General features: G+C 41.1%; 1 protein-coding gene across 2 annotated transcripts in view; it reads right to left on the bottom strand.

Annotated features, from left to right (window-relative positions):
- The window catches only part of megf11 (multiple EGF-like-domains 11), a 93042-nt gene that overhangs the window by 50187 nt on the left and 28105 nt on the right, over nt 1-14750 (bottom strand). For both annotated transcript variants that reach the window (XM_061721783.1, XM_061721784.1), the window contains exon 6: nt 11871-11963. In XM_061721783.1, the coding sequence (XP_061577767.1) occupies nt 11871-11963 (93 nt within the window). The remainder of the gene's footprint in view (nt 1-11870; nt 11964-14750) is intronic.

The raw sequence follows: 14750 nt of genomic DNA, 5'->3' as shown, positions 1-14750 counted from the left end.
CTTCGTCTTATGAACACATGATCAACAACAGCTGCTTGCTCACAAGCCTGTAACATCCTCAAGAACTAGAAGAAGTCTTGTGACGTTAGCACCAAATGTGGCAAATATGCCACAAAGGACATCAGAAGAGCTTCAGACCTGCTTGAAACTATCATGTATTGGTTTCAGCTTGAATACCGACACCAAAACCAAGGCCAGGAAAGGACACCACAACTGGACGGAAGGCCGAATGGTGGGACTCTACAGTAAAGCTTGCTCTGTAGCTTTCATAAGCTACAGGGTTTCTTAGATACCATTTTTTAGGCGGAGGAAATAAAATAGGAGTTCTTTAGAGTTAATTACTTTTGGTATTTTAAGATTAGACCCCAATATTACCCCTAAAAATGTTTAAAGGAGCATGAGGCAGGATTTATGAAAAAAATGCGTATATGTTTTAAATTTTCTAGTACTAATGTCAGATGAAGCGTTCCAAACCAAAAAGAATGAGCCCTCTAGTGTATCTCTCCGTTGCCTTGAACAGGCTGTGTGCTGCAAAATGTGCTGCAATTCTGGGCAATTCTGGGCAATTCCCGCGCTGTCCTGCAGATGTGAAGTCAAATGACGCTGCATGCGCATTCTCAAGTGCCGGCTTTGCTGTTGGCTGCAGTACCCCCGACGGTCGTCGTGGCGCTAATGAGTCTCATTTCTTATTCTTGCCTCAAGCTCCTTTAAAGCGTGCTGGGTGATGTAAATGCAAGGTGTGTTTGAAGCTTGAAGCTGGGATGAGGGGAGGGAAGAAGACTCGGGAGGCGTTACCGAGTGGTACTACGTAACACGACAACCTGCTGTCTGTACGGCCTTACTTCACCGACATAAGAGCTGGCAGGATGCAGGAGATGGATCGGGTGGCGGATCCATTCTGGATTCATGCTGGATTTGCGTAGTGACTTACCTAGTGACTCCCAACCTTCATGGTGCACGAATATGGCCATCATCTCGACTTGCCACCCCATTAGTCCTGACACGCGATCAAGTGTACCCTCAGAGGTGAGTTACCTGCAGGGTCAGCGCGACACGCCGCCCCATGTCAGTTAATGTAAAAAGGACAGGCGACAGGCTGGATATCAGTGTTTAACGCAGGGTGTCGGCCAGTGCAAAAAGGGGCTTCTGTCTTAAGTAACAAAACATGAGCCCCCAGGAAAAGAACACCCTACTTACAACAAAACATGGGGGAGTTTGTATCATGGCTTGGAGCTGCCTTGCTACCTCTGGTCTTATAGGCCTTATACGTTTGAATCAAATTTAAAGAAAAGATTACCAAGGCGTTTTAGTGCAGAATACTTGATACGGTAAAGAGGGATTGCTGCTAACTGATCTGCAACAAGTCCAGTCATAAATCCGATCAACTCCTACAAACATAAAAGAGCTTACTGATAGGAGACTGGCTGAAATTAACCGCAGGTGGGTGCAAAAACCTCTAAGATGATGACAGGAAATGTTTAGACGCTGCGATTGTTTACAAAGGTTCTGCAACCAAATATTAATGGTAACAATAATCATATGTGTTTGTATTGTGCTACTTTTATGGAAGTTTTTCCTTTGTCAAACTCACAGTTTAGTCTTGATAAATAATTTTAGCCAATTTAAATATCTCAAAGACGAAAGTGTGAAAACAACTGCAGTGTGTTATACCTTGGTAAGAAGAGCAGTCGCGCTGGAAAGATGAATAAAAAGAGAAAGCTGCTACTGTGTGAGAGGAAAGGAGCAGGAAGCATTCAAGAGTGTCTCTCCTTTTGTTTCTCCCATCATCTAAACATTTGGAGATTTCTCAAGAAAAGAAAAAAAAAACAAGAGCGAGGAAAAGATGAAATCCAGGAGTTCATCTCAAATGAACTGCTGGCTGTGAAAGCAGAGTTATTATCCAAGTTTCTGAAACTCACCAAGCACATAAATTATTCTTCTCCAGTTCTCAAAGTCAAAGTCGAGTGAAAATTATACAACAGCAACTTTAGGATCGTTGTATATGAGCAAGTGAGGGGGAAAAAGGAGGGGTGCTGTTATATTCAAGAGGCAACTGATACATGAATCAAGCGATCTGGGGGGAACAGGGCAAGCACGGGGCACACATGTTTGTTCACATGATGCCAACAATGAGTGGAAGCAGTATATTTGAAATTAAACAGATTTAATCATCGGTCATTTTTGATTGAAAGGGACAAACAATTAAAAAAATCATTTCAAAGCCTTATTTCCACATCAGTGAAAGGTCCACCGGTATTGATTTGGGGGACCTTAACCCCCGTCTTTGTTCTGTGGCGGAGGACGTTTTTGTCATTCATGCTACAGTATGCCTATGAATTAAATGGAAGCGAGACGCAGAATCATAATACAAGCCAATGTCTAAGAGGAGAAGGTGAAAGAATCACAGGGTGTCTAGTGTTTTTGAAAATCTAATTTCTCAGGGGGAACTCATCGCTCTGTGCACGCTGGTGCCCGAACCAGCGAGTCAGCATTTAATTCATCTAAATGCAATTGAAAGGTTTTTATGAAGTGAATGCCACAGGACATGATGAACTCTTACAGGTCTGATTTTCTGCTCTCACTTAACTTTATGACTCTGCACATTTACAGTTTTACTGGTATCGAACCTGTTTTTTTTTCTGCTGTTTTATTTAAGCTTTAAAATTAATTTGGCATCCATTTCTGCCAGAGACAGATTGAAACCTCATGAATGAATCCTTGTGTCTGGCAATGATTGCATTTCCACTAGGATTTCCTTTGATCTTTATCATCCAGGTGCCCTTTTGTCAATGTTTAGATCCCTGGCTACATCTCTTTGTTCCACTTACTACAGCCCAGTTATGTGATAGCGTCTCTATGTGTTTTGTCCTTTTCTTTTTTCCCTCTGTGGCAAAAGCCACCAATTTAATTGAATTTCTGAGCTTTTAATGTCTGCATTACTCTAATCAGAGACGAGGGTTTTTTTTTCCGTTTTTTTTTTTATCTCGACCTTGGTAAAGTTAGTAGAGGGCAATTGTGTAAATGTTAATGCACAAACTACTCTACTGCAAGATCGAAGCCTGAGCTTTTATTGATAAACTAGTCACAGGCCTTATGGGCATTCCTGCCCTGATATTCACTCAAGCAGCAGTTGTAACTTGCAATAATCTTATACCAAACATACGTTATAGTCTGCTCTGATTGTTTTGCAAAGATCAAAAAACTTTCTTTTTTTTTCCTTTTTTCTTTACAAGAACTGTGCCAGTGTGGAAGAATGCATTTTGCAGTATTGGCCTCGCTTCTCTTTTAACTCCTTTGTCATTCTGCTTCGTGGGTGTGTAATTTTGACAAAAAAGCTCTTCATCAGTCACAGACTGTGTCGACACAGGCCTGCCACTAAGGTAACGCGAAGGAAAATTGCTGGCTCACACAAACAACATGCGATATAACTTCCTAAGAGGGGGGGTGCACGGCTGCAGGCATGGCAGAACACAGTAGAATGCAAAATATAACCCCAAATACCCCAGGGCCTGGAGGCAAATTTGATTAAAAGTTTGTTTTTCTTTACTCTCAACAAACGGAGGAGCTCGTCGATGCGGCACTGACAGTTAATTGGACTTGGCAGGGCCACGAGTTCATTCGTCAGCATTGTGTGGGGCTTGCCTGGGAGGAGCAGGACAATCGATGTCCCTGAGGACGGCCTGTAATCACTGCAACACTCCAATGAAGTCCAGTGTTAAACATCAGGAGATTGCAGGTGCACCAGAGGATCTGAGAAAAGACTGCTAATATGCTCCCACTCCCAAAGCAGACGAAGGACACTGCAACACAGCGCCCACATGACTGTGGTGCTCCCTGGTAATATTAAACGATCAACAAAAATGACGAAGAAGAGGCAAACAAGTTGTATTTTTGTCATTTCTGCACCTTCATATGTTAAAGCGTCCTTGGGAAAGACACTGAACCCCGCGGTGCCTAAGATCTGCTCATCAGCATCTGTGTTTGTAGGACAGAGAAAAGGAGCTGTACATATTGAATAAGAAGTAGTGCAGCAGGATCGTGTGTTTGTGTACTTGTTTGAATGGGTTAATGATAAACAGAAGCGCTTTATAGATTCTAGCCAAGGTTGAAAAGGTCATATATGCATGCACACCATTTAGCATTTTCCTATATAGGCTCCTCGTTTCATTCAACTTTACTGTTTAATTTTACTTCGTTAAGCTCCGAGGGTTTTGGTCAATAACAGTTGTTCCAGTGTTTTGCATGCATCTTTTTTTTACCTCACCCCAGTGCTCAAAAATCACTTAAGTGAATGCTAAAAGGACAAAATCTGACATAGTCTTTAAAGTAAGTGACAGTTTATGAAAAAGACTGTTTTAATACCGTGAGAGATGTAACTACCTGATTTTATTGTACACTGTGGCATAGGAAGAAAAATTTAATTTAATTTTTTTAATTTCATAGTCCATTTTATATTATTACTATTATTGTTATCTTAAATTGATTCAACAGTAGATTATTGTTTTGGCACAGTTTCCCAAATCATCACGAGGCTGCTTTACTTGCAACGGTGAAAAAGCCAAAGAAAAGCAAAAATATTTGATAAACACTGCCGTGATCCACAAATCAAGTCTGTGAAATGAGCAAAAAAACAGCTTTGTTTTGCATTAGAATTCCGGCGATACCTTATCTCGCTCTACTGTTATCGTAGCTTTTCAGCTATTTTAGACACACTGACCTTCTCTTAAGGATAGGAGATAAGGCTTTTTAATGTCCTTATTAAATCAAACCATCTAAGCAGGCTCTCAGAGCTCAGTAGTGTCTTCCAGGAGCTCATAACTCTCTCACTCTGACTAATGACAAGAACTACAGTGATAATGACCAGCGGGCCTCAATGTTGTATCATCCTAACTATCACAGCGATGTGCAATCCACCGGCTTTTTGTGCACAGGTTATATGCAAAGACATTAAACATGCATGTACATACACACACGCACGCTCACACACACACACACATACACATTTGAGGCAGTCTCCCAAGGGTAATGGAGCAGTGAGCTCTTGGGGAATAATAAATCCTGCTTAATGGGATGGTGCAAAAAAAAAAATATTCAGAGCTGAGCAAAGTCAATCTGTACACTTGAGGCTTATGTGTACAGAAAATGTTATAGACTCAGCTGATGCATGATTCTTGTTTAAGACCTTCTCAAAAGATTGTGATTGTCATCAAGAAAATTTAGATTTTTTGTCATATTTAATCCATCAGAAGGGTGCATTAGAGCATAAGTGTCAGTCATCTGCAGTTAAGAATGCTGTTAGGTATATATAGTATGCGTATGTGTATGTGTGTGTGCAACAATTCATCTGATGGACTCAATATCAGTCAGTTGAAGTCTTGGCACAGTGATTTAGACCCCTCATAAGTCACTATGAGAAATGCAGAGATGTGTGCTGCCTGAGTCACATCCTGGAACTGAAGGATGTCACAGCCGAACGGTAACATCTACATCCTAGTCAGCTCAGAAATGATAAAACAGCTAACTCTGGCTTCAACAGGCTAAAACCAGCATAGTTAATGTGTCAGAATCTTCTTGAGTTCCTTGAAACAGTCAGTGGACTGCAAGTAATAGTAGTTTATGGGCGTAACCATTTAAATTTCGTTTCACCTGGAGACCTCAGAAAGGCAAGCTTCATTGAAGACGCATCAGTCTTACAGCCCCATGCAAAATCAAGGGCAGGAAAAGGAAAAACTATGAATTAAACCTAAAGGCACAGGTTTACTTGCTAATGAACATATTCATTTTCACCGAAACAGCCTTCAACCAACGCACAACGGGTGCTGGTTTTGGACTACGGCCAATTCAGAAGTAGATCAACTTGTAAAACTGCTAAGAACAGCTTTGCTTTTTGAAAAACTAGAGTAACCATATTTATATTAATGTATGCATCTGTTTGCACAATGGCTTTATTTTGTATGAATTGTTTTTTGTTTTATTACCTCTGTAGTGCATCAGAGAGCAATGGTCCTCCATAAATCCCCTTATCGGTCTCATCTTTCCTTTTGCTCGAAGTTTTAATATCACTAATGTATCGTTGCGTTCACGTGAATGGCATTGGCCATGGCAGCTGCCCTTTTTAAGAGCTGTTAATGAGGTTTGTAGATGCCAGCTAGTGGTATAAAAACAGAAAACTGCAAATATGACCAACTCATTGAAAGTGAAGCTCTGCTTTCATCCCTTCTTTGGTTTAGGCATACTACACATGTGGGCAGTGTTGCTGTTATCATCCTTTTATGGGTTTTTTATCTCTCATTTCTTGTTTTCATAGGTCTGTTAGCTATTTGCTTATGCAGGGGGGAATTTGGGATTTGTTATTGGGGCATGGCATGCTGTGGGTGTACGACAAAAACATCTTGGCAACAAAAAATAATTTCTGTAGATGCAACTCTCTCGAGGGTTTGTATCGACAACAAAGATTGTGTTGTTGCCACTAAATGAAAAATCACTTAGGTCAAGAAATGATAAAAGAAGCGTTTTAAATTAAGTTGAATTGATTTTTATCTCACAGTAATACAAATTACAAAGCATGCCATAACATTTCAGTCACAATCTTGAAAACTGAAGCTATTACAAAAAAGAACAGACTGCAGCACAGCTGAGATGCATTTTGATGAATTTCCACATCCAACTCTGTATGTAAAAACATTTCTGAAGTATACATCATCCATGTGAAAATGAGAAGTTAAGAAAAGATGAATGTCCATTCATTCCTGTGGGAGTCAAGGAAACGGTGCAATCAGCACACGAGGTGCTTCTCCTCGCTTCTGTCTGGCACCGTGCTCACACCACAACGTCCTGACGACGCTGAGAGACTTCAGACAAGCTTGTTTTATCGTTGATGCTGAATATGAGCTCACCAGCTTTCTGGATTAAACATTTGAGGCAGGAAACCTGCCTCAAACCTGTCATGTAAATTACTAAATTATTCTATAAAGTTTAAGCGTTGATAAGATAGTAGTAGTTTCTAACACCGTGATATGTTTCTCCACCTTTCAAATCACCTGTTACTCAGCAACCTATCTGTCTCTCACATACAACTAAACGAAAAGTGACTGAGGTTTTACTTTTTTTCTACTCGCACCATGAGCCCCTAAAACACAGTTCCTTAACTGGCCAGGGGGGCCAGGTGCTACACTGGACGTTTTGTGAGTATATACTGTATGGAGTATATATTGGGGCTTTGCATGCCTCTGAGCTCGATAAAAGTTTTGAAAGTGTGCATTGGTGAGGACTTGCAAATGATCACACAGCAACAACCACTGTGGTTCGGTCCAGGCAGTGCAATAACCTGCTTAACATTTGGCAATAAAACTCTTTGAGTCAGGAGCCAAAAATACTTGATTGGAGTACATTTCTAAGAACATCAACCAAGTATTTGGACAACGTCAGAAATACAAAATCACTACATTTCCCAGCTGTACAGATGGCTGCTTCTAAAAGTCTCATTCTCTTGTAATTTGTGACACCTACTACGGACAATCTGGCAGTCTATTATCCCATCAGAGTGCAGCAGGGTCTGTTCAAAGAACTCCGTACAGTTCCTCTCCCTAATGCTACTATTGTTTTGCTCCACAGAGCATTTGTAATCGAGGCGTTGGACAACTATTTCATTTATAATCATAGAGATGCTGGTCCAAAAGATACCTGTTCATCTGTACAATATGGAATAGTTAACACTGTCACATACTTGCCAAATCAAAAGCAGGCTGCGATACTCGTGAGGAATAGAGTGCAGCCTACAATAACAGAACTCTGTGCAGCAGGGCTCAGCTTCAATGACATCCACACACACATACACTCACACACTCACACACACATGCAGAGGCATCAGCCACTATAGATTGGTCCATTTTCTTTCCTCTTGAGAAATACCATTGCCTGGACGCTTTGATCTACCAAAATGAATGAGGCAGTTCGCATCGACTGTTACAATCAGCAAGGAACCCCTTGAGAGTCATACAGTTAGAATATTCATAGTTCTCCCCAAAGTGTCTCTTTACATGTTTGTATAATGAGGAATTCAATCGATGTGGACTTCTTTTTCAAAAGCTGATGTGGAGATGAAGTCTCACTTTTGGAGTTTTTCCTCTCTTTTCTGTTGTTGATATGGAAGCATCATCTCAAAGAAAACAGACTTGTTTTTTACTCTGACAAATGGTATGCGAGCACGTACACATACGAGCACGCAGACACGCTGCGCTTTCTATCTGTAAGATTAATGAACAGAGAAGTTCTAAGAGCAAAGTTAAGTGACATTTAGACTGATGAGTCAAGTGAGAGTAAATCTATGTGTGTTTCCGTAATATTCTATGTGATTTAGTCTCTTGGATTTGGACAGCGATGCATGTCAATGAGGGACTGGGGAAGGGCCATCTGGCTTCGACGTACCTCAGAGAATAATACGTAAATACTGTTGACATGTGCCAGAGGGAGTCCTCACAAGAGTGTTTTCCAGACCAAATTGAAGTGTAACGGCGCTGATTTGGTCTGGTTTCGCTCTGACGTGTTTGGGTGATATACTTTACTATACCCATCATATAAAATCACCTAATGAAGCTGAAATAATTACATGCCCTTTCCGTTTGACCTGGACTGTTGTGATCACCACCCCAGATTTTTTAATCTAATAAAACCTCAAACAGGAATACTTTACTTTTCAATTAACATAAAACAACAAGTCGCACCTAATCTGGTGCAATGGCCCATGAAAAAGCATTCATGGGGCACATTTATCAATTTATCATCTGTACAGCACCCACAACAATGGCTGCTTTATCATTTTAACACGTTGAAGAATGTGTTAGCTCATGGACCGCGGCAGGCCAACCACATTAGATTTGGCTATTAAGTGTGATAGATTTCTTCCAGGAACACAAAGGATGGTTCGTGGTTAACAAAGCTCAACTGCTCCTCCAACTTCTCAGGTGCGTACCTCGGTTGCATTGATTTAAAAAAAAAAGAAAATCTCTTCACAAACAGCCAAACATTTCCACCATAAATGGGGGTGGGGGTTGGTTGAGAGATACAAGACTAAAAGGTCCATTTTATGAAAAAGATTTTCCCACTGAGCAACGGGAACATGTCATTATCTCACTGAAGCTCATGAAATCAATGCTTCATTACACCTAATATTTTTCAAGTGATGGCAGTCACAGCTAAAAATGGCTAGTGCATACAACATCTATCTTTATCGCTGTCTTTATTTGAAAGCTGTTATTACTGCAGTATATAGTGACCTTGTTTGACAGACTCATCAGGAGAATTAAATTGCAGAGTCTTGAAAACCACTCCACAATGAGGGAATATAGACTTAGTAATTTCTCTGAAACTACAGGAAAACAACTCCACTTCTAAACCCAAGAAACTCATAATGTCCTGAAGAAAACTTTATACAGTTTTCATTTAATAAACTCATAATATCCTACGAAGACTTGATATTACCCTTATGCTGCATGGTTATCCAACACATGCAATATCTGCTGCAGACTACATCCAATAATGTCATTACATCCTCAAAGCCGAGCACTTTACATGAGCTGACTAAAATCACAGAAGACGTGCTGCTCCGTCCCATCAGCAGAGCCGCATTTAACTGAATTGCCTTTGCAAAAGTTGCTTCTTTATCGACTTAAATACTTTGTCATCCATGTGAAATTCTTATTGAAAATGGTAAAAAAAAACAACAGCATTGTTTTTAAGAGAAACCCTACTGGCGGATAAAGTATATGGAACAGAGAGGACAAACAATACACTTAAATCTTAAAAAGAGAGACAAGCAGAAAAAACAGCAAACTGAACCATTAAAAAAATCAAATATTCAGACACTTTTATTGCTGAAACAGTTGAATTAAAAATAAAAACAGTTTGTGACATATTATTAAAGAAACATGTTTAAAACATTCCAAAACACAGGAGTTAATGTTCCCAGTCACCCCCAGCAGCTTTGGCCACTCATCAGTCTTGTTATGCTGTTTTATCTGTCTACTGCCATGTCCTTGAGATGAGGCTGAGGCGCCTCAGGACTGCAGGAGGGTTACGGGGCGAGTCTAGCCTCAGTGGGACTGTTGCTTCGAGATGAACGAAATTGGGATGAAGGTTCTTCTGGCTACAGCAGGTGGGCACTTGCAGGCGAAATAAAACTGGCAATATCGTTTGTTTGTCTCCACCAACACAATTCAGTAAATCTCTCCCACCTTATCGCTTTCCCCTTTCTGGCAACAAACGGTCCAACTCTTTATTTTCACCACCTGACCCATATAGAAAAACTGCCTCCTGGTGGGTGTTGCTCCAGAAACTAGGTCCAAGCCTCTGATCCAGCTCCAGATCACTGGTTGAAAGGCTGTCACTTCGGCTTTAGGCTGCAGCATCCCACGGCAGCGCTTCATCTCTGAGCTTGGGCGACACACTTTTTTTTTTATCACATTTTACCCACCCTTTGTCGCGTGAGCAGCTCATTCTGCCGTGCATTACGGCTTTTCAAGCCAAACCCTGTGGTGAAATGCACATCAAATAAACTCAAGCATTGTTTGTATGGGAAATTATTTGTTGTAATTGTGACCACGGGATCCGTAATACGATGCTGGTATCCACTTGCATAGTGACTTTTACAAAAATCGCACTCTATCTGTGCTGGGTGAAAGTAAAAATTACAGTGACAGACAGAAAAACATGCTGAACCATTTACACAAAGCAAAAGGAGGGCAGATTTAATTGAAAAATTGGCGCGCATTCCTAATTTCTACAGATGAAAGCTCATAAATGAAAGAGCCTGGAATCATGCCTGATATGGAAATCTAAAGTTATGAATAATGCCTCTGTCTCAGTAATCAAGTCCGTTTCAACAAGGTGGATTAGCAAGGCTGAAAGCGCACATGGATTCATTCCTAGCTAACTTATAGTGGGACAAGAGATGCCCTCAGGGCCTGAACCTCCAATCCTCCCTGCTGGACCCTGACAAGTCAGGAGGAGGGAGCTGCGGCAAACAACTCTGGCTTTTCACTTACGCCTATGAATCCACCTCCAACAGCCCGTTGCTGCAGCGAGAGCAGCTGATTTACAGACGGTTGCTAATCAGTGAATGGCTCTCTTTATAATGAAACTCATAGATCTCAACAGCAACACGACTGATATAATTTTATCTGCCATTACTCATTTCGTAATATGCAACAGGCAATTGCAGTGAAACAGCTGAAGTTGTGAAATTTAAGGTTAGAAATGTTGATGTAGGAAATGGTGACTGGGTCGTCATCAGTGTTACTATCTCTGTTGAAGAATAAGAGCCTTCCATATGCACAGTTTTATGCAGGCATAAATTACACTAAAGGATATATAGAGTTTTTGCTGCTGTCTGAGCGAGGCTCCAGCATTTAACTGATTGCAGGGGGAATATGCCCAGCTCCGCCCGCCCATCCGGCCTCCAGGAGCCAAGGTAACCCCAGTAAACAGAGACACTGCCACAATGGTTTGTTTCAGCCTGGCACTGATCCATCATTTCACTGAACAAGACATAGGCACCAGTCTAATCATGATTAAGACCATAACAGAGAGTTTGGTGCACACAAGGGGGGGTACAACCATCCATCCATCCACTAGATTCATCAAGCAACTCACTTCCACTTCCACCAAATGAAAATGAATTCATTGTGACTTACCTGTTCCATTGGCTGTGTTTGCTAAGTAGAGAGAGGATACAAAGCTGAGCAGCTTTGAGATAGACGGACATCGAGGCTAAATAGATTCACAGCAGTCTTATGGACTTACTGGCTGTGAGAGCAATTTAAGAATAAATGAGTCTCAGTGACTAATTAGGTTTAGAGGTAAAGGGCACTCACCACTGGAGCAGTCCAGTCCTCCCCAGCCCGGCTCACACTGGCACGAATCGGGAGACACGCAGCGGCCATGTACGCACTCCTCTGTACACAGAGCTGAGACACAGAGACATCCTCTCATTAGTGCAATTTATAATTGTGTTAACACTCACACGCACATGCACAGACACAAGCAGGGTGTAAAAGATCATTAAACGACCAATAAACAGAATAATTAAAACCATCAGATAACGGCTGACAGAAAACAGTCCATGAAACTGAACACTCAATATTTCTTCCTTGGGACTAAATCTGAGCTTTGCCACTCATACAAGTATTCAACATCCTCCTCCAGCGCTTGAAAACAGGCTATATGATTTCTTTAGAGAGTCCTTAGTTAACATCCTGGTTTATGACATACCTTCACTCTCCACAGCGAGTCGTTATCAACATGCTGAGCCGTGACGGGTGAGTTGTAAATCACCTCTAACGCTCCGCCATATTGTGAAGCTTTAATGTTGCGAGTGCGTTGCAGTGTTTACCAGGCATGCAGTTTTCTTGATCATTCATATTGAGCGACACAACACCAGATTGATCAGGGAGGCATTAGTATTCCTGGAAGAGTGCTCTCAAGCGCTGGAAGGTTTTCTTTTTTGAGGTGGAGGTTTTATATTCATCCTATAGTAGCAGGAACAATTTCACAAAAGCTTAATAAATATAATCAAGACAAAAAAAATGGTACTTGGCATGAATGGCAGCAAAGGTCATGTGGGCAGCAGGGATAAGAGAAGAAACTTCTTATCTGGGGAGGAAGATGCACTGGCAAACCCTCCCTAATGGGAATCAGCAGCCCACTAACATGGCCTGTGGAGGGACGATACACAGGCCAAGGGCAGCCGAGCAGACAGCCCGTCCCCTTAACTGATCAAACCCCATCTAACGTTTCATCCAAGTTTTTTGGCTTAGTTGTTCTTTCCTCTTTAGCCTTGTGTCTTGCTATATAGGATTTTATCTAAAACGCAAGGTCTCTCCACATCTGTGTGCAGCGCTATGGTATCCGCGCTGCAGGCGGACAGGTCAACGGGGGCAGGCTGCAGGCCAGAACACTGCTACTATAGATTATCACTCAATCAGGCCTTGATTAGGATCCACCACCAGCAAGTGAAATGCAGCAGGGGAGGAGAAAGAGGAGTGAATCCCAAACACCCACCAGCCATAGATAATTGCAGAAATGCTCCCACGGCACAAAAAAAAAAAAAAAAAAAGATAAACCAGAGATTGAAAGATAATTCAGGGCAGATTTCTGAGCATCAGTACATTGGCATAAAACTGTCTAATTACAGTAAGGCAGCAAAAAGAAAGAGAAGGAAGGGCTCCAACGTTTGTGCTGACGGAAGCAGCGAGATCGACTACCTGTAATCAATGAGTCCACAGTATGCAGAGTATTCAAAGGGAGGTGGAGACAAATTCAATGTCACCACGATGAGTTGATTTCATTTAGTTTCAATCAGCAAATTCTGATCAGCGAGTACAGGGAAATGCAAATGTGCCACATTCCTTAGAAAAAAAAAGGAATATGGAAATTAAGTTTTGAATATGAGAGAAAGGATAAAGCACACCCTTCTCCTGAGATCTGAACCGGTGTACTGAAGGGAAGGCATAATAAAGTAGGAGGTAGGTCTTTCATTTTAATTGAAATTCATGAATCACTCTGCCTAAGTCATGTCTAAGGAATCTGTTGGAAAATTGAGTCTTTCATCTAGATAAAAGGCTAGTCTTACTCATTATGCAGAGGTGTTATCAGAACAGGAACAATGGAGCTAATTGGTGATTGCCATTCAGTGTTATTAAAGTTAATAATTTTGCCCAGTCAAACTACAATCTTTTAAGACGTCACATAAAAAAAGACCTCTTTACGGTCTCTGTCATATATGGGTTTTTCTAAGGTTCCTTGTTTCTCCCCCTACCGTCGTCCTTGTGATTTGTACCTCCATGTTTTGTATCCAGGTTGAACATTTTATTTTTGGGCATTTTTCTAATCGTCTTAGTAAAGCCTTATTTCATGTTTTTATTTTGCAGAGCTTGTATCCTTTAATATTTATGTCTCGTCTGTTTCACTTAGTGCCTGTCACACCTGTGAGGCATGAATCATCGTGTTTCTCAGCGTACGCAGGAATATGCTACCAGGTTATCCTTGTTAACGTCCCCATCATCATTATCTTGTGTGCGATTAGCCTCACCTTCATACAAAGTCCTGTTTAGTCCCTTCCTCTCATCTCTTATACTTGACATCCTACTGCTTTTTATATATTTTCATTTTCTTTTAAGACTTATTTGTTTTCCTTACCTGCATGACGTTTGCAGGCGGGCCCTCCTCTCCCTCCTGTAACACTCAAACTTACCAAAGAAAAGAAAGAAAACCTACCAGTGCGGCTTCATTTGTGGTTTTATCATTGTTATTATCATAATAAAGGAATTGTTTTGCAGTGAAAAGTAAAATAGTGTGTTGTAGCTGATTGTTAGATTAATCCCGGAGACTACAGAAGACATCAAACATCTTCATGCAGAGCTTCCTCTACAAGCCCTGTCTAACACAGGGATGACTTATTTTATAACTGCTACTTTGAAGCATTAAAAAAAAAGAACTCAACAAAGCCAAAATGAAAAAGAAATCAAAGGCACAGCATCCCTTTCTGAAGAAAAATCTCATCATCTTCCATATCATCAAAATGCAAATGTGACGCTTATCAAAACCCAATGAATTCTGCAGCCAGTCATTTTAAAACCATCCTTCAGCAGTGTACAGGTAAGATTCATGCAGGAGTCATCAGGCCTTGATGCTTTAAAAAAAATAAGGACTCATTGCACTGCAGAGCCTGTCAGCCTCGGAAGATATTACGGGCG

This window comes from Cololabis saira, chromosome 5, assembly GCF_033807715.1.
Source record: "Cololabis saira isolate AMF1-May2022 chromosome 5, fColSai1.1, whole genome shotgun sequence".
NCBI lineage: Eukaryota > Metazoa > Chordata > Actinopteri > Beloniformes > Belonidae > Cololabis > Cololabis saira.
The sequence above is the reverse complement of the archived record's forward strand: the minus strand, read 5'-3'. Positions and strand labels throughout refer to the sequence as shown.